General features: G+C 35.3%; 1 protein-coding gene across 6 annotated transcripts in view; it reads right to left on the bottom strand.

Moving 5' to 3' along the window:
* Nucleotides 1-19,742, bottom strand: part of CFAP47 (cilia and flagella associated protein 47) — a 354,600-nt gene that overhangs the window by 110,957 nt on the left and 223,901 nt on the right. For all 6 annotated transcript variants that reach the window (XM_053934673.1, XM_053934672.1, XM_053934674.1 and 3 more), the window contains 3 exons: nucleotides 13,994-14,144; nucleotides 13,278-13,369; nucleotides 9,046-9,198 (listed from right to left, as the gene is read on the bottom strand). In XM_053934673.1, coding sequence (XP_053790648.1) covers nucleotides 9,046-9,198; nucleotides 13,278-13,369; nucleotides 13,994-14,144 — 396 coding nt within the window. The remainder of the gene's footprint in view (nucleotides 1-9,045; nucleotides 9,199-13,277; nucleotides 13,370-13,993; nucleotides 14,145-19,742) is intronic.

Genomic DNA, 19,742 nt, shown 5'->3' with positions numbered 1-19,742 from the left:
TACTGCAAAATGTAAAATACACATGCAAACATAAAAGTATACCCCAATTAATCCACTCGTGTTCTGTAAATAGAGAGCAGCAGGGAGAGCTTTAGCCACATCTGACTCAACATAGAGATATTTATCAATCTAAACACTGGGAAGATATAAGCATGCTATTTACCTACAGCTAGTTAAATCTAGGGAATAGAAATTCTGATTATAAAAAATTATTGCTTCTTCCTATTTTCTGAATAATATTTTGCCTTATTTAAGAAGAGAAAATATATTCTGAGGTAATAATTTCAAAACAATTTTTTGAATCATTAAACATTTCTTCTTTTGAAAGGCAATTAATCTCAATCTTCAATCATTTTCATTTGTGCAAATAAAGATATCTAAAAAGGTAGTGTGCATTTAAGCAACACTTGTGTATACAGAGCTACTGAAGCACCTATGTTAAAAACCAACCAGGCTTTTCAGCTATACACTACTATGACATGGCTGTCATTTATTTGCAGACGCTAGTAAGGACAATGGAATAAAAGTGTTGGGGTTTGTTTAAATAGCCTCAAAGAAGATGAAAGGATATAGATCACTTAAAAAAATATTTTATGACTCATAAGACTTACAGCATGAAAACTCCAAGGATTTTACACTCTGGGCATACAAATTGGGGAAATGTGAATTTTTGTGACTGCTAGATTTACTGTAAAACTAATAAGCAGATGCATGCATCTAAAATTAATGCATCTAAAATTTAAAGAACTATTCCAACACATTCACAAAATAGGAATGTTAGACATTTTAATAATATTTTAGTGGGAAAGAACCTGTATTCAAGGTTCAAAAGAATGAATAACAAAGACGTTCGTAGATGGGTCTATTGCCTACAGAAGGCAGTGAAAGTCCCACTAGATATTTCTGACCTCAGAGTTTCACAGTGTCAGGAGAGAAGCGTTTGTGCCTCCCTCCTGTTTCTGAAAAGTGAGTGTTTGATTTCACTGAGGACCAGCTCATTATACACTGCATTTCCTGATGATAAAAATCTCATGGCCACTGGCCTGGGAGGCTGCAGTGCCCTGTGGACACCCAGGGGAGATCTGGCTCTGACCTCTCCACAAACAGCGCTTAACTCGCGGCACACTTGGTGACACAAACGTGGCAAAGGGGAGCACCTCCCTAAGGGACCCCCTTCACTTTCACACTGTCTCCCATTTCCAGTGAGACAGATGGAAATTAAAAGTGTGATGGAAACATGCTCAGACTGCAAAAGTGCTTGTCCTCACTGCAGAGGCTTTTCCTTGGATGGATGCAGTAAAACAGAGATACAAGTGAATTCATTTTAGCTGCTCTTATTTGTAGTCATTCATAAAGGAGAGAAGCACCATCACCAAATATAAACATGTAATTAAAGCACAGGAATTCATAAATTTGCAGTTTCATGCTTTGCATAAACCAGATTAATTATTTTCACCTGGTGCTGAATGTAACACACTGCACTCACACTGATTTTTTCTGCTGGTTCTGATAATTTTCCAAGGCTGTGTCCACTGTGGCCCTGACACCCAACAAAGATTTCTTCCCCTCTTGATCTAACAATCCCCAAACTGCTAACACAGAAACTACAAAACCAAATGTTAACTACTAATTTCTACCAGGTATCTGGCATCTGATCTTCACCTTCCAAATATTTTGAAATATCTTCCTACATAGTCACTTTCAGGTCTCATCTGACATTTGTCCTTTTCCTGCTTCTCCATTGTCTTCAAGAATTTTCACACAGATACTGCTGGAACTCAGCAGGCAGTGGGGAATGAACATTAAATATGCAATTCTGCCTTTCCAGCGAAAGTAGAGGAAGACAGAACACATTATTGTACAGCAGATTCAATAATTATAAAACTGTTTTCAAGTACATATTCAAATAAAAAGCAAAGAATGAATTGTGAGAGTAATAAAGGAAAGAAGTAAAAAAAGTTTTGTGGTCAAGAACATCCTAACACTTAAGTAGACATCATGTGGGTGGTAAGAAATGAGATCTCAACTGAAAATTATGTATCTGTTTCTCACTGTAAAATGTCACAACTATGGGACAATAGCAGTAGAATAAGTAAATTGCATAAACCACCCCCAAAGACCTGGCTGTAGTTAAATATGCCTTTCACCAGATTTCTTCATACAGGCACAAAAGAGCTGTATGTGGAGCATTAGGAATATAAGCAAAGATAACATAACTTTACTAAATCCCAGATACCAAATTAAACTCACAGAAATTAATGAATAAAACATCTGATCTCCTTCTGTTGATAATGAAATTATTGATCCTCATAGGAATTCAAGCAAATTCTCAATATAGTTCTGCATATATATCTTTGTATCTCTTCTCTGCAAGTTTTTCTCTTTCCATATCCAGCCAAAAACTTTCATCTGTATCTTCAAGGCTCTACAAAATTCCACTCTTATCCACATCTTTTACCCTGCATCCCACTGCCTATTTCCTTAGCAACTAATTGGAATGCTTCTTTCTTAAATTTTCTCTTAGATTCAATTTTTCTGTTTCCTAATTTTTCTCTTTCAAAACTCTTATTTGAAAAAGGTGTCTACTTCTAAACCAAGTTTCTACAGAAGCAAAGAAGCAGCAAAAAGCAAAAAGCATTGCTCCCACTTTTTTTTTTTTGTTTTGAGAATGTATTTCTTCAAAACACTGCATAGTTTAGTGAATGAAAGGGAAGCTTGTGAATCTATTTTATGTATATGAAACACATGGTGTGCATCCAGTATTGTTCCTTGCAGATTGTTTCCATAAATTCTCTCTCCCTGAATCCCTTTTTCACTAAGTCTCTTTTTACTCTGCCTCCATACATCCCTTTCAATGCTTTCTTTATTCTCATATTACTTGCATAATAGAGTAGAAACAAAAACCTCAGAAAAATCAAAAGGATTCTCTTCAGCCCAAAGGATCTCACATTATTTGCCTTTGATCTGGCATTCTACTCAGATTTGCATGTTACCATATAAATGCATGCTATGAAGGAAAAAATTAAAATTTATTTCTTCATAACCATTATAATAATCCTTTTTTAACAAGTTCCCTTTTTTATTTAGTTGTGTCTTCATTTAGCAAGAAACTTTGGCAGATAAAGATCACATCTGTACCTTGGCATAGAAACATCAAAGCAGCTTCTTCAGAAACATATCTCATGATTTAGTCTTAATTCACACAGACATTATTTTTTCCATGACATCCAGAGTAATTTGCCTCACTTTCAATGTTGCCCAGAGAAATCAGTAACAACTCAAGTTGACTTTTAACCTGACCATTCTATTTGAACTGGCACACAACGGAGGCTCAACTGAAAACCCACGTCACCATTTTTTCAATTTCTTGACAGTTTTACACTATACTATGGTCTATTACAAAAGCATGCACTTTTTATCTTCTGGCTTTTTTAACATACAAAACTGAGCTACAGAGAGTGGAACACAGCACCTGATCACTAGGGTCACATTCATTTGCTTCCTTTTCCTTACCCAACAGATCGCATTCAGTTACACGTACGACAGAATATTTATCACACAGGGTAGTGTAAATTCCTCTACTATAAGACATTTCATCTCATGGGAGGTACCCACTTGTGTTATTTTTTGGATACAAATCAAGTTTCAGAATTAATAACAGTTTTGTGTAGCAAATTTCCAAGGTTTCACTCTTGTCTTCCTCAGATGGCTTGAAGGAAGAGTGATGGTTCAAGGTTATCACTTCATTCAAAGTTCTGTGGTGATTCTATGTAACTTCTATTTACTTGTCTTATAGTTTTAATATCTTCCTGTGTCTCCAAAGCTTCAGATCAAATTGTTCTTAAACTGTCAAAACAACAGGCCTGATGCAGTAATTTATGAAACATAAAGTTTTATACGTTCTACAAAACAACAGGGGAAGTTTGTTGGGGAATTTTTGTATCATGTTCTCTTGGAAATGTGTAGTGTGGGAGAGATGAAGGAGATCTAGAGATAATAACTTCATTTTCTGTAAAAACAACAAAACTTGAGCATTGTAACTTCAAAGACAGAAGATAAGGATAAAGAATTTTATTACAGAAATGACAATAGGATGTAATAACCTGGAAATGGAAGAGCATTTGGGATAGGCTTGTTGAATGCATGTGGTTTTTTACTACAGTGACTGTCCGATAAATTTTCTGAGGCAAATTTAGATGCATAAATCCTCTGCTTCTCTATGACAAAAAGCAATCACATACAGCTGAGAGGCACAGGGCCACTGTCCCAGAAAAATCAAAGTTTGCATCTTATGGGGTTGGACCAGCAATGCTTTGTTGGTGTCCCATAAATAATGAGAAAATAATTCAGAAAAAAGTGGAAATTAATGCAGACAGATCATTGTTAGGTATTATGATGTTCCAGAAGAACAGTTATGGTCCTATAGAGCTGTGTTGGTCACAGCTCTGATTTATAGAATCTTCCTCAAAATATCTTTACAAAACAAGGGTGTAGTGGTTCTGTTTCTATTGGAAGTAATACTTCCTTGTCACCCAACCAAAGAGATTACAGAAAATTCTGTGAGCAAGAAAGGGGAGAAACAGCAATCACAAACACAGAGCAATTAAATTATAATTGCTACAGCTAATTATATTGTCTAGATTTGTCTTATCCACTAGCTCAAATAATTTTAAGGGATATCTATTTGTGTGTTCTTGTTTCAGACATTTGGGTTAGTCAACCAGTTCTTTTGCACTTCTCATATTCCCTGGATCTATACCATACTGAAGAGCAGCACATGGAAAAAATTTCATTATTTCTGGTTTTGTATTATTTATTATTTTTGCAATTTTATGAAGCTGAAAAAATAACTTCAGATTAGGTTCTAATAGATCTGGTTCCCTTTAAGTGTTGACTATTTAAAGTGAGCATGATTTTGCATAAATACCAGAAAGTAATTTTGATTAACATCATGATGATTCTCATTCCTAAGGCTTACAGATTTTAACATTTTATAAAATGGCAAGGAAATAGAAATAAGTAACAACTAAACAGAAATAAAAGCAGTTCCCAATTGCCTGCTCACAATTAATGAGATCTTTTTTTTACCAGAATTTGTGGTTATTGTTCTAGTTACATTCAGAAATGGCAGTAGGAGGGTTTACTTATGAGATAAAAATTGTGCTCTATTTTTTTCTCTTCTTTAATGGACCCAGTGATATCCCTGTATATCAACAAGAACTATTTGACCTTCTTCATTAAAATGCCTGGCATTATTTCAATTCAATAATGGAAATAAACAATACATCAAATCTCTTCCATGCTTCACTCATAAATAAACAAACAGGCAGATGTAAACAAAAATTATGTAGATGACAAAATAACCCATCTAAGACTTTCAGTTCTCCTCTGATGTTTTATACTTTGACTTCTACTAGTTCTCTGTTTTACATCAGGAATTGTCACCCCTAACAACAAAGCAGTAATTCATAACCAAGTTTCTTAATTATTGGTTCACCCCCTTGTCAACAATTTCATTTTGCCATCGACCACTGCTTTCATCAACTCTTAATCCAAAACAAACACTTTGTTATCCTTTCTTTTATTTCTTGCATAGGAAAAAAACCTAATTTATATAGCTATAATTTTTTCATCCTCAAGGATAATTTCAAAAATAATGCCACAGTTATTCTGACAATACAGAAATGGCTTAAGTAGGATATAGGGCCATCTTCATCATTATTATCCTCTTCATACTGCTTTCAATATTAGCCTGCTACACTTTATCAGCAATCACATTAACATCTCTGGATGAGTGATCAAGTCTATAAAGATACCTTGTCTCCAAAGATTTCTTTGGTCATAACCAATTTTATTGACCTTTTATCTTAAAGGTGAGCCTCCTGATTCAGATCTATCACATTAAATGGGAATTTAGTGTAATCCATACCACTGGCTAACACAAAATCCTGCTGGGGATGGAAAATAGCTTTTTAATGTGCGTTTGGACATGTTTTTATTCTTTGCTGGTTTCAAAGAGCGGCTTTAGTGAAATGAAAGAAAACAGAGCTTTTTACATATTCTGATGAGTTTCAGAAATATTAGGTATTTGCTATAAAGTTTTTATTAACAGTGAAACAAAGGGTACAGATACACTTTGTATAATGATGCCAATGTACATTATGGATTAGCATATCTGGAGAATGTTGTTTCACTCTCAGAATGTTCAGAATGGCTCTAAACTTGGTCATAACATAAACCAACCTCGTACCTGTGCTACCCTGCAGAACCTGGGCAGCACTATTCCCCTCAAGGTAACTGTCATGAAGCCTTCCCAGAAATTAGAACTCAGGAGCAAGGAGCTAAGACCAGCTGCTGGGCTGTGAGGAGAGTTATGAATTAATAAAGATGAGGGAAGTTAATGAGAAACATTCAGCCCCCATGGTTGGCATATGAGATAAATTGAAGCAATTGAAAGGGAAAGGTTATAAAGTTGTCAATGTCAAATTTCAAACATCCACAACTGATTCATGAATGTTTGGGGTTTTTTTTTTAGAAGATTGTGGAAAATTAAATGTGTTTGTATTCCCCACTGAATACTTAAACTAAAAAATAGCGTCACACTTGTTTGGGTGAATCTCAGGTCTTACATTTCCTTTAGTGAAAGAGATATCTTTAGAGCCATATGTAAGAAAACAGATGAAAAATACATTTAAGGTGAAAATATGCATTTAATGCAAGTTAAAATTATTTTTAAAGGGCCATACTATATTTGCTATGTCTAAAATATTAAGCTTTCATTATTTGATCGCTGGAACTTTGCTGACTTCTGAACAAGAAACTATGTCATTGGAGCTAGACAATATTTAGATTGCATTCTCTTTCTTAAGAAATTGTAGTAGCTTTCTGTGTCAAGTGCACTCCTCTGTATTGGATGAAATTGAATTTTTATGTAAAAGATGTGTTTGAAGATTTTTCACTTTAAAAGAATTTATACTTGTCCAAATAATTTAAATACTGAAGCACATTATTAGCTGTTTAAATCTGATCTGCCAGTAATTATCATCATTTATCCTTGGGTGTAAAAACTGCTTACTACACATCACATAGGCTCTCTGATGAATCACTCTTTCACAAGAGAAAAAATGAAGAACAGTGTGCCAGACTGTTATCTTAAAGGTTTAAGCTTTTATTTATGTTACTACTGGTAGACTGCAGAAAGCTCAGATAGTATCCTTTAATTTGCTTCCTAACAGGCCTCAAATTCATCTATCAATAATGGCATTAAAATGTCATTGAAAACGATGAAAAGCACAGTGTTAAAAATGATTTTACAACCTATGGTGCAAAGCATTTCATTACCAGACTTCTTACTTAAAAAGATGCAATGTCCCAAATCAATGTCTTGTAGCATGTGCAGAAGCCAGTGTTAATAAATTATTCCTATGAATAAAACAAGAACTACACATCATGAATCTGCAAGACTCTCAAAATGATGCCTCAGCTTGCTCACTGCATGCTTTTCTTGTCAATTCACATGGCACCATTTTGGAGGGAAATAGCCCAGCTGTGTTTAAGGCAGCTCACTCATACGTGACCAGACAATAATGAGCTAAATCTGTTACTCTATGATAAAAAAAAAAGTGCCTTTGTATCTTGATGGACAGCTGTCCTCAAAAAGCTGAACAAGTTTTTATAATAGTATTTAGAATTCTTCAAAGAGGAAAGAATGTACACTGACAACTTCACATCTTTTTGCTTTACTGGATTTACCACTATCACTTTGTAATATGGTTGTGTAAGATTATAACATGCCCAGGAAATAAGTTATCTTTGACACTGCAATATGAGTAAATATAACATTTTAAAAATTAATTATGTATATTAGCCAATCAGTAAGCATATGCTCTTAAAGCTCTCTTTAACAGCTCCACTTCAGATCTCCTATTTTAAAAGCTTTCAGAAATAAAATCTCTTTAAAGATCTGGACAGTAATTGTTGATATGACATTACACTGATCAATGTGCAGAGCATATGCACGTTTGCATGAAATTTGGCCTTCTAGGAAAGATGTAATGCATCTTGATTTACCTTTTACAGCTATTCACTTTCTCTGTTATTTGGCAGGATATTTTCTGTAATATGGTATTCCTGCACAGCCTCTGTTGGAACAGACTGTAAATGGCAGAAATGGGACACAAAAGCCAAGTTTGCCTGCCCTTACAACTGATTACTTGATAGTCTGCAATTATAGCAACATCTGTAAACTCATCTTTTACCACTTTGAACAAAGTCAGAGTACAGGTTAAATCCCTTCCCTCATCTACAGCTAAGTTAAACACACATTAGTCTGTCTCATGTTATGTGTCATAATTTTTAAATAACATTTTCCTTATAAAGGATGATGACTTTGAACCCAAAATGGAATGTTAAGTTTCCAAGGTGCACAATTTTAAAATCTGTTGTAGTGACCATGACTGATAACAGAAATACTGGTGTTACAGCAGTAACAAGCATTCTTTCCTTACTACTTATATGTTGTGCCATTCTGTTTCAAGGAGAGGCATATTTTGAACAGCTGCTGTATCTGAATAAATTGATTTTCACTGTGTTCTCAGCAGATTAACAGTAAGTGGAAGCTATCCTTTTACAAAGCTTTATCACTTGTTTCAAAAAGTCCTCCTTCTTCAATCCATTATGATACCAATATTGACCTGCTGATGGGAATGCATCATATAAACCTGCAGATAAATGTCTCCTGGCAATGCTTACACAGATGTATTTTTTTCTAGCTGAAGACTTTGTGCAGGCTCTCTTTTAAAGGAGAGATTGTGTGTATGCAAGCCTAATATCCAGGAAAATTTAAAAAAAGGGAATGTTCAGGTTTATAGGTGCCTATAGCTGCAGACAAAAAGTTAAACAAATACCCTATACTTGCAAAATGATAGAAATATGGACTGGGACAATTTGCCTAAACCTCACTTATTCTCATGGCAGAGCTGCACATCTGGTAAAGTAATTATTTGAAATTTTCCTAAAATAGTATGACATCAAAACTATTCTCACCATCAGCGACTTCTGGGGTGTTGGATGACTCTTCTGTGTCGACCACGGCAGAGTTCCCTGCATCAGGCAGAGCAGTGGCACCAGGCATGACACCAAACAGCAGCAGCTCTACTCTCTGCTCCAGCCTCTGCCTGGCTTGACAGCGTAACACAACTACAGAAGAGCAAAAACATCTTATTTGCAAAGCTCTGGCATCTTGACCTTAACAAAGAAATTAAACATAGAAGCTAAATGTGCTTAGAGGAAGACAGAATTCCAATAAGGAGCAAGACAACTAAAAGCTTTTCCCAACCTTCACTTTCTATTGTTCTGTTGTGGTGAAGTAGTAGAAAATATTGATAAACAAACAAAAATCTGTTCAATTAGTTCCCAACAGCACTTTCAAGTTTCTCTTATTTCTAATCATGAAATGTATCTTCATTTCAGTTCAACTGCTAACAGGAGTTATGGCATAGCTTGAAATATGCCAGTAAAAAGAAGACTGAAACAAAACCAAAAAAGTAAAAGGTTTTATGATTAATGAAAGAATATTAAGTTACTCTTTGCTTTCTTAGTTTAAGAATACTGTTGCTGAAACTTCAACTTTAATTGAAATATGCCAGAATAAAAAGCATTCTAGAATGAGTTTCTCTTTGAAGCATCATAGAACTTCTTTCAGTTCAGTAAGTGATTTTAATTTACTGCTTTCAAAATATGTCTTTTTCATTACAAAGTTGTTAGGTTTTAGCTTTTACACTTGTTTTTATAAAACCTATTTCAATAGGTATTTTTTCTGGTTCTTTCATATTTATTGGCACAGAAAAATGAGAGAATTACATAAAAGCACTGAAAAAATTGTTTTCCCAAAGAAAAGACCTAGAACTTCCTAGAGTTCTGGGAATCAACATAAAAAAGAACACCTGACCATGTACTTTTCAGTTTCAAGGTCTAAAAGTAACTTTCATCAGAGTTAAACCCAATGTTTCTTCAAAAATTAACTCTGAAGTTAACATCAGGAATTAATGATCAATAATTTGGAACCATATTGTGGTGAATCATTATGCAGTGTTTAAAAAAAGAAGGAAATTCCTTTTTTGATATTTTGATATTTATTTTATTTAACTTTAACTTTCAGTTCTGCCACTTTATCCACTATCGTTACTCTGCAAAATAGACAATTACACAAGTTCAGGTAATTTCCTTTCTCCCTTTGTCTTTCCCTTTTTAACAGGGTGTAAGTAATTTCTAGAGATCTCTTAGAATTTCCATGAGGGAGAGTTCCTGAAATAGGTTAAACACACATGTTTAAATGTATGACCTTATATATAAAAATAGATTACATTCTCTATATTCCACTTGTTTACCAAATGTTTCAGATTACTGTGTGCACATTGTGTCATGTTCTATTCTACAGTTCATCTTGCTACCAAAATTGATTTTACATTTTCTTTTTCCAAATGGCTATGTAATATTTATGAATAAAATTCAGATATGTCTAGGATTTGACTGGACAAGTCCCTAAGCAAGCTGCCCTTGAGCAGGTGGTTGGATTAGAGGACCCCCAGGGGTCCCCTCCAATTAAAATTGCTGTATGCTTCTTTGACTCTATACTCTACAAGAATTAAAAGAATATTCCTAATGACCCTCCATTTGTAATCACTTCTATAAGATAGCCAAGGTATCATCTACTTAACATGTACTACATGGGTTGTGACCACTGATCATTTTAATTGGTCTCATGAGATAGAAAGCCAAGTGACTTCTAGAAGTTTAAGTATATTAAGATGCAAATAAGAATGACCCAAAGATGAACTCCTTAATAATACCAGCAAAACAGCTTGGGTTTTTAACACAGAAACTTGTAGCCTCCGGGCAATTCTAATAAATGTCTGCATTTAGAGAGATGACAATACTCTTGATCTTTTTTTTTTTTTTTTTTTTTTTTTTTTTTTTTTTAAAGTAGATTTCTTGTTATTACCTGCTTTGGATTTATACCTTACAATGTAAGTTTTCTAAATGCCCAATTATAACTGAAAACCATAGGCTTTCAGAATCAAAGCAGGAATAGAAAATTCCATAAACACACTTACAAACACCTGTGTCTGTTTTCTGGGACATTCTTGAAAGACCTAGCTTTCCCTTGAGAAAAAAAATATTAGCCCAACATAACACAGTGATGGCCAAAGAACGATATGTATTCAAAATCTGAATGCTTTTTTATGTATTACAAACATTTATTGAACATAAACTAATGGGTAACATAGTTATAAATATGCTACAATTTAGTTTTGCTCTTTTAAAAAAGCATTTAGGAATTTGAAATTATGTAAGAGTTGATAGTATGTGAGCTTCTGATCATATACAGAAGTGATGTCACTTAAGCAATTCATGAATGTTAAACATTTTAATTCATAACTTATACAGAAAGTATTGGGTCCTGCACTTGGGGCACAACAACCCCAGGCAATGCCCCAGGCTTGGGCAAGAATGGCTGGAAAGTTGCCCAGCGGAGAAGGACTTGGGGATGTTGATGAAAAATAGGCTGAACATGAGCTCAGGTGTGCCCGGGTAGCCAAGAAGGCCAGTGGGACTTGGCCTGGATCAAAAACAGTGCGGCCAGCAGGACCAGGGCAGTGATTGCCCCCTGTACTGGGCACTGGTGAGGCCACACCTCAAGTGCTGTGTCCAGCTCTGGGCCCCTCAGCTCAGGAGGGACATTGAGGGGCTGGAGCGAGCCCAGAGAAGGACAGTGGAGCTGGGGAAGAGTCTCGAGATTAAGAAGAGTGACTGAGGGAGCTGGGGGTGCCTAGTCTGGAGAAAAGAAGGTTCAGGAGAGACCATCTCCATCTCTAGAACCACCTGGAAGGAGGGTGTAGCCAGGTGGGGGTCAATCTCTTCTCCCAAGTAACAAGTGACAGGACAAGAGGAAATGGCCTCAAATTGTGCCAAGGGAGGTTTAGATTGGATATTGGGAAAAAATTTCTTAATGGAAAGGGTGGCCAGGTGATGGAACAAGGTGCCCAGAGAACTGGGGAATCTTCACACCTAAAAATATTCAGAAACCACAGAGATGTGGTACTTAGGAATGTGGTTTAGTGGTTAATGGTTGGACTCAATGATCATAGAGGTCTTTTCCAATCTTAATGATTCTGTGATTTTAATGAAAGCAACAGATCAATAAAAGGGAAATTTATCTTGAAGACTGCCACTGAACACAACAGCTTTAAATAACACAACAGACATCCACATTAATATACATAGTTCTAATGCTAATAAGACTCATTAAAGCCATCATTTTGGGCAACAGTTGATTACATGATAATATTCTGTTTCATTCCTTAAGGTATTAAAGTGCAAATTAAAGAGATGAAAGCTCTAATTAATACCACATCATTGGCATTTGTCTACAAGTAAAGAGTGCTTAAGCAATATAAATTAATGACAGTGCAAATATCTATTTCTATGTTTTTTTTTTCAGAAATTGTTCCTATACCTTAATACATTTAATGTAGAAAGGTATTATATTCACTTGTTCAGTCAACAAAAGGTAAGCTAAAAGGACAAGCTGGTATAGAATTGGTCCCTCGTGTACACATTGAGCTGTAGTTTCAGGGTTATAGATTTAAAAAGCTGTTCACAACTTCCTGTTCCATAGCTCTGGAATTATACCACACCTTAAAAATACAGATGGTCAAATATATAAGCATTTACTATCCCCAAAATAAGCAAGAAACCTCCAAGAATGTCTTCATCTTTTAATGCAAGTTTACTTCTAAGGAGCAAGGGGAAAGCTTACTGCTGTTCACACTACTTTATATTCTGGTTTTGATTAAGAGATGAAATTCAAGGCTGGGAGAAGCCGTGAATTTTACTCCAGTATTCTGCACCCTATAGACTCTCCAGAAGGGTGTTCTGGGTATGCAAGAAGTCTTCCTCTGAGTCAGTCCTTTCCTCAGCTTACCTTCAGTTCTCTTCAGTTCTCAGGATGAATTGGGACACTGAAGGGCACATGCCTTAAGATTTACAACTGCCCCCAATTCCTTTTATCCAAAATAAGAACAAAGTAATGATCTATATTTGCTTTGGAAGTGGGAGAAGATTTTATTTTTAATAAGTGATTTTATAATTTTTTAAGATCTAGCCAAGTACTGCTGCAAATTCTTGTGATCAGGCAGGTGAGAATATAACTGACTATTTGATTTTCTTAAATATTCTTAAATATACTGTTCAAGCTTTTTTCAAGCATTACCTACCTGATTTCTGCTGTAGTGCTTCAGATGTTCCACTAATGGGATAGATCCAGAGTATTCCCCGAGTTTCCCCATTCTCTGCTACAATAACATTTCTAGAAAAATACGAGTATCAATTAGACTGCTGAAAATCCTGTTTCCAAAGTAATCTAGACTTAAGAGTTGTTGGAAATATTAGATTCTATTCTATTGTATGCTGTAATGCTAAACATATCTGAGAAAAATATGAAATAAAATCCAGCTAAATATATCAGCTATAAATTGTATCAGTTATAACTTAGATCCACTTAGTGTATTGAAATATTATAGATCTGAAAACATTTGGCCTGATCTGCATTTTGTCAGGTTATGTTTACATTGAGATAAAATTTCTGCAATTTATGAATTACATTAAAATATTGGGATGAGAATCATTATTGTCCCAAATATATTGAAAAAAAACAGAGATACTAAGAGCTTTCATTTGCTCAATATCCATAACTGCACCAGCAGCTAGTTCTTTACATTTTCTTTATTTAAAGCAAAAATAGATAGGTATTAAAACAGACAGATATCTTACTCCAAATCTGCATACTTTACAGGGTACATTGATGGATACCCACTGGTAAAAATCAGACACTGGACTGCCCTTGGGAGCTACACATGAATAGTCAATGGGATAAATGGTGACAGGATTGAGCATCTCAACTACTTTTTCCTTTCCTATTAGAATAAATTACCTGTTTAAATCTGTATTTGATTCAGCATAAGGCCAGTTCTCACCGTCTTCCCTCATTACATGAAGTACTACCACTGCTTTATACATTTTCATTTCAGCTGGCATGAATAACACAGGGATTTCCAGTTTTTCTTTTGGAGCTAAATGGATTCCTGCAAGATGAAACAGATTGTTGTGGTATTTTGAAAGTTTTCAAAATATTTTCTATTATTTTATCCATATCTTTCCCTTTTTCTTTTTAAATCACTGTTTAACTTTTTATCATATTGTATGATTGTCCCTGTAAAAAATTCCATTTTACCTTGCCTTTGCTGCAAAACAAAACAAAACAAAACAAAACAAAACAAAAAAAAAAACACATTAAGTGAATGTCCCACATTTATATTCAGAGATCATGTGTAACATATGCATGTCAGTCCCATGATTTTGTAAGGCCTAAGTTGTGTTATTTTCAGCTGTGAGTTACATCTGTGAGTAACACTGTATTAAAAAGATCAATCCAAAAACAAATGCTCACATTCAAGACAACTACAATATATTTAAAAGAATCTCCATTATTATTATACAAACCATGCCTTTTCCATATGATTTTTTATCTGATTGATTTTGCTGTTTAAAAAAAAAAAAAACAAACTAAACTTATGTTGTCTGTAATGAAGGTAGCCTGATATTTTCAATCTTTAAGAGCCTTTTCCCAGTGACTTGCCAATCTGCCAAGTGTAAGAACATACACCTCAGTTATTTCAGAAATAATTGAAAGATTATACAGAGTAGAACAAGTAAATCAGTCTTTTAACTAGAATGCTCTTTGTTTGAAAAGAATTTTTGGAATTTGCAGGAAATGACACCTCAGGGTTAGGGTTTCAGCTTTAATTCTATCTGCAGAAAATCCTCTTAGTTATGAGTAACTACTTCTGTATTAGGCTTTGAATCAGTTTTTGTGATAATATTTCACACTTTCTACAATGGATACAATCACTCCCTGAGAATGACTGGATCTGCTGGGACATGCAGCACCCTTCTGGGGATTGTTTCTTTGATCACCACAGGTGGCTTCACGCTCAAAAAATGTCAGCAGGGAAGCTTTACCTGGTGCTACAAATGGTCACCTTCCTACAGCCAGAATTCCTCAAGGGTGAAGACCTCAGAGCTGACAGCTGTAGAAGAATGGGTGGTAGGGAAATTGTAATGCAGTCGTGGGAAGGATGAAATGAAAAAAAAGGCAGATGCACAGAAGTTTGGGAATGAAGGTGGAAGTGTTGGGAGAATAAGTAAAATTATTTCAGACAGGAATACAGGAATAGCCAGAAAGACAAAAAAAGTTCAAGTCATATCAGAGAATAGAGAAGGATTTGAAAAACAGCTCTCCAAATCACAGAACATGAGTCTGGGCTCCTCATCTGCACTAATTCCTTACCAGCATTTAATTATAAAGTCTATGGATGTTAAACTTTTTGCTAGAAACACTCTTAAAATAAACTAACCAAATTAAGATGGGAAAATCAATTTTAAATTAGGAAAATTGTGAGTATTTAAAACCACACAAGGATTCCTACTTCTCCCAGTTAAAAAGGCCTCAGGACATCAAATAGAGACCTCTGCCTCACTTTATTATGAATGTGAAAAGCCATAGGAAATTCTTACCTAAACGTATTTGTATTTCTGTGTGTAAGAGGTTTATCATATGCTAATTATGAAAATTAACCAGCTGCTTTGCATTTGTTTTTGCTTAATTTTTGTGTATTTGTAGAAGTTCATCATGGCAAGAGCAATTTGCCTTTGGAATAATTATTTGAAAAAGTTTTGTATCATGAAAGAGCTTGAAAATATCTTAATTAAAAATCCATTAACATGCTAATATCTAAATGAAAAAAACAAACTATTTTTTTTTCTCATTTTGATGAAGATTTAAGATTTTTCTTTAGATCTTTGAGGCATTATCTATCAAGCCCATACCCAAATTTAAAAGGTATACCAGACATACATGTATTATTGGCAACTACATGGTCAAAGTGAAAATCTTTTAAAATTAGCAACTCATTTTTAATCCAGTATCTGAAATAAATAAGCTGGTATCAGGCAATACTTGGAATACTTCTGAAGACATCTGGACTGGGATCAACCCCACTGGATTAGAAACCCACCACAGCACTGACACTATTCTCCCCCAGTGAGAGAAGAGTCAGCTCTCTGCTGGGATTTGCCCACTTTGGGCTTACTTTGGTCTAGTTAAGACAAAGGCATGTAATATCTTTAAAAGAGAAGAGTATACTTCAGGATATATTTGCAATTAGATTGCCTTGAATCTACACATACATGGATACCAAAATAACGTAAACACTTTGTAACACCATTACAGCACATCCTTAAGTTTCATTTGCAAAGCTCTTAACAGATGGCAAATAGAACAGACTGTAAACTTAAAACTAGTTATATACATTACATTACATATTTTGAACTGTAGCTTAATGATGCCTGTTACAGGACAGAGCCCCTTGGTTTTTTAAATAGATTTTCATACAGAATCCATATGATAGCATTCTGGGTCATTCTGGCAGAAAATTGGTTATTAAAGATCATGAAAAGACAAATTTTATAATATTGCTGTTGAAACAGATTGTATTCACATTTTTATTAAAAAATCTTCTTATTAGAAGATGTTCATAATAATGATAATTTTTATATCACCAGGCTTGCATGCAGCTGTCAACTAACCAAGTGATCATTAACTGCTAATACAGATTAATTTCATTATGATTTTGGCTAGTTAATAAGATAGATAAAATAGGCATAATGGTAAATGTAATTTGCTTTTATTTTTTCTTTCCCATTTAGAGAATGTGGGCTAGCATACAGAAAATATCTCTGTGTACAACTTTAGTAAAAATCAGTGTTACCTGCTCCTATTTGTCTGGGGACCTGAAGTACTCTGCCAGGGATGCCAAAAACTAATACCCATGGCTGATCCCTTGCCTTCATGTAATTATTTTACTGCAATGAGTATCCACAAATTCCACATATCCACAAATGTGTAACAAATCCACAGTAAGTCCCTTTTCTGAACACAGGTACATCACATTTGGTAAAAAGCTTTGGGCCAGATTTTGGTAATACCTCACTCCTCTTTCACTGCCCTACAGCCCATTAGGAAACAGTTAAATTTAGCAGAGTAAGCTCAGTGACCCTTTAAAGACTGAAGGCATCTGACTCAAACCAAGGGCTGCAGTTTGAGCCAACTGCCTTACAAAGAAGTGTTTGGAGCTCTGCACCCTCCATTATTTCATTTTTAGGTAACCTTTTGTTAAGTCTTGCCTCTAGCCTCCCCAGAGGCTGCTGGAGAACACTGATTCTGTAAAAGATTCCTCAGGCACTGAGCCTAGAACTCAGAACTGGATTAGATAATATATCAAAAGTAGTGTATTTCAAATTCCTGGCTACAATTCTTTGGGACACTGCACTGTGGTTGAGTTCTGTGTAACTTTTGTGTCAGCCCTAGAAAGCTCAGCACTGTGAGAGCTAAAATTCAAGCAGCAGTGGATGACAATAGCTGGGATGTTATTTGGAAAGAATACAGATGAATAAAAATGCATTTTTTTGCCTCTACAGTAAATTAGGAAAAATGTCAAGAGCAAGCATACCAGGCAGTGCCATGGTAATAAAACTGTGATGGCAAGGAACAAAATATTCTGCAATGTGTCATCTTCCCACTGAACTTTAACCTAAAGCCATGTATTTTTCGTATTAGTAAGGTGCTTTGCAGGTAGATTTTCTAGATGTTGAAGTGCATCTCCCTGATTCACTGCTCTTAATTCTATAGCATCTGAGTGCCTCCCATTGATTTTACCCAGAAGTCTCCTCTAATTGAAAAAGAGAGATGAGACAGAGCTCCGAATATCTTGCTGAAGTCTCATGGAGAATCATTTAGGAGGGGGTACTTTTATTTGTTTGTTTGTTTTCTTGATCGTTTCTCCATTAAAATTACTATAGCAGCATTTTGATTAAACCCACAGACAGCTGTGCTAAAATTAGCACTGGCCATGTAAATGTCAACTCACTGTAATTAGGTCTGTTTTCTCCTATTATCCTCAGAATCTGGCAAGGGCAACCTCCAAAATATTCATACACAGCAGCTGCTGGTGAGGAATTATTGCTAATTCCTTCTCAAGGAACTCATCCAGAAAAGAACTGATATCAGATAGCAAAGAGTGACATATTGCCAGCACACCAGTATCCAAATGCATTGAAAAAGTCAGACCTAGGCACTAATTTCTTTTCATCTGCTGCAAGAGATAAAATCCTGGTTCACATATGAAAACTAAGATCTTTTATAGCACCTCTCCCAGAAGTGTTTCATTGCTAAATCCCAAGAGTCTAATAAAGAGCAGACAACATTTCTACCTTGACTCTTATCAAGTGTGGGTCCATTTCTGTTTGCATATTTTTCTTTTTTTTTTTAGTGTTTCCAATGAGGCTGCTTGAATTTTTTATTCCTTTTCATTAAAACACGATCACAATCCCTTGTTATGGATTCTAATTAAAAAACTGTGAGAGTAGCAGCCTGTTAGTTTTGCTACATCAGTATTATAATTATTCAGTCTCAATGAGTAAATACAAATAAAGTTTTCTGAATTGGCAGTAATCATACAACAGCCAACAGCCTCCATCTGTGGAGATATTCAAAATTTGAATGGACATGGTCCTGGACAACCTAACAACTTGAGCCACAGAGGGTTTGGATGGACAAGATGATCTCAAGAGGTTCCTTACCACCTAAACAGTTCTGTGATTCTGGAATTCTGAGGTCATGATAGATCACTAGGCTTTGTCGTATTTCTGGGTTTCAGAATTAATATAAAATGCATCCTTGTTTGCAAAACCAGACACAGATACTTTTCTCAGTGAATTGCAGGTGATATGAAAAACAGTGCACCCTACAAAGTGAAAGAACAAAGGCAAGAACAAGAGATCACCCTGACATAACAACTAGATTTTGGGTGCAATTAAAGGCAAAGAAGCGGGATGCTTCTAATTGCATCTTCTCTGGGACAAATAAAATGGAACATAATGCACTTCAAGGTATTTCAAGTTCCATACATATAGGTAAGTAAAAGAACTAATAAAATAACCATGCAAAATGTCAAAAATGAAATTCACCTCATCCTATGTTTTAATATTTACATCATCATTTTACTTCCTTCAGTAAAGTTCACTTAGGTAAGTGGGGTACAAGAGAGGTTCCTTGCACAGATGGTCCACAATGATTGCATTTCTAGGGGACTCTCTGTTTCATGAATTATGGATACTTACACCAAGAGGTAGTGTTGTGTTTGCCCTTTCCTCTGGCAGTTTCACAAAACCCCAGAATGCCTGAAGCTGGAATGGACCTCTGACACAAATGTCCCAATACTTCTCTCGCAGCAGAGTCATCTACCTGGACCACGTCCAGAAAGGCTTTGGACATCTCCAAGGATGGAGACTCCGTAATTTTTCTGGGCAACCTGTTCCAGCGCTCAATCTTCCTCATAGTAAAAAAAGCATTCCCTTTGCTCAGATGAGAATTTCTCTGTTGCCTGTCATTGGGCACCACTGAAAAGAGCCTTTTTCCAACCTTTTTGCACCCTCCCTTCTGGTACTTATACAGAATAATAAAATCTCTCTGAGCTGATGAATTACTTAGTTGTAGAAGTTAAGTCATGAATATGCAGCTCAGATGCTAATAAACAATTTCACAAATGACTGGTTAAAACTTT

This window comes from Vidua chalybeata, chromosome 2, assembly GCF_026979565.1.
Source record: "Vidua chalybeata isolate OUT-0048 chromosome 2, bVidCha1 merged haplotype, whole genome shotgun sequence".
Taxonomy (NCBI): Eukaryota; Metazoa; Chordata; class Aves; order Passeriformes; family Viduidae; genus Vidua; species Vidua chalybeata.
The sequence above is the reverse complement of the archived record's forward strand: the minus strand, read 5'-3'. Positions and strand labels throughout refer to the sequence as shown.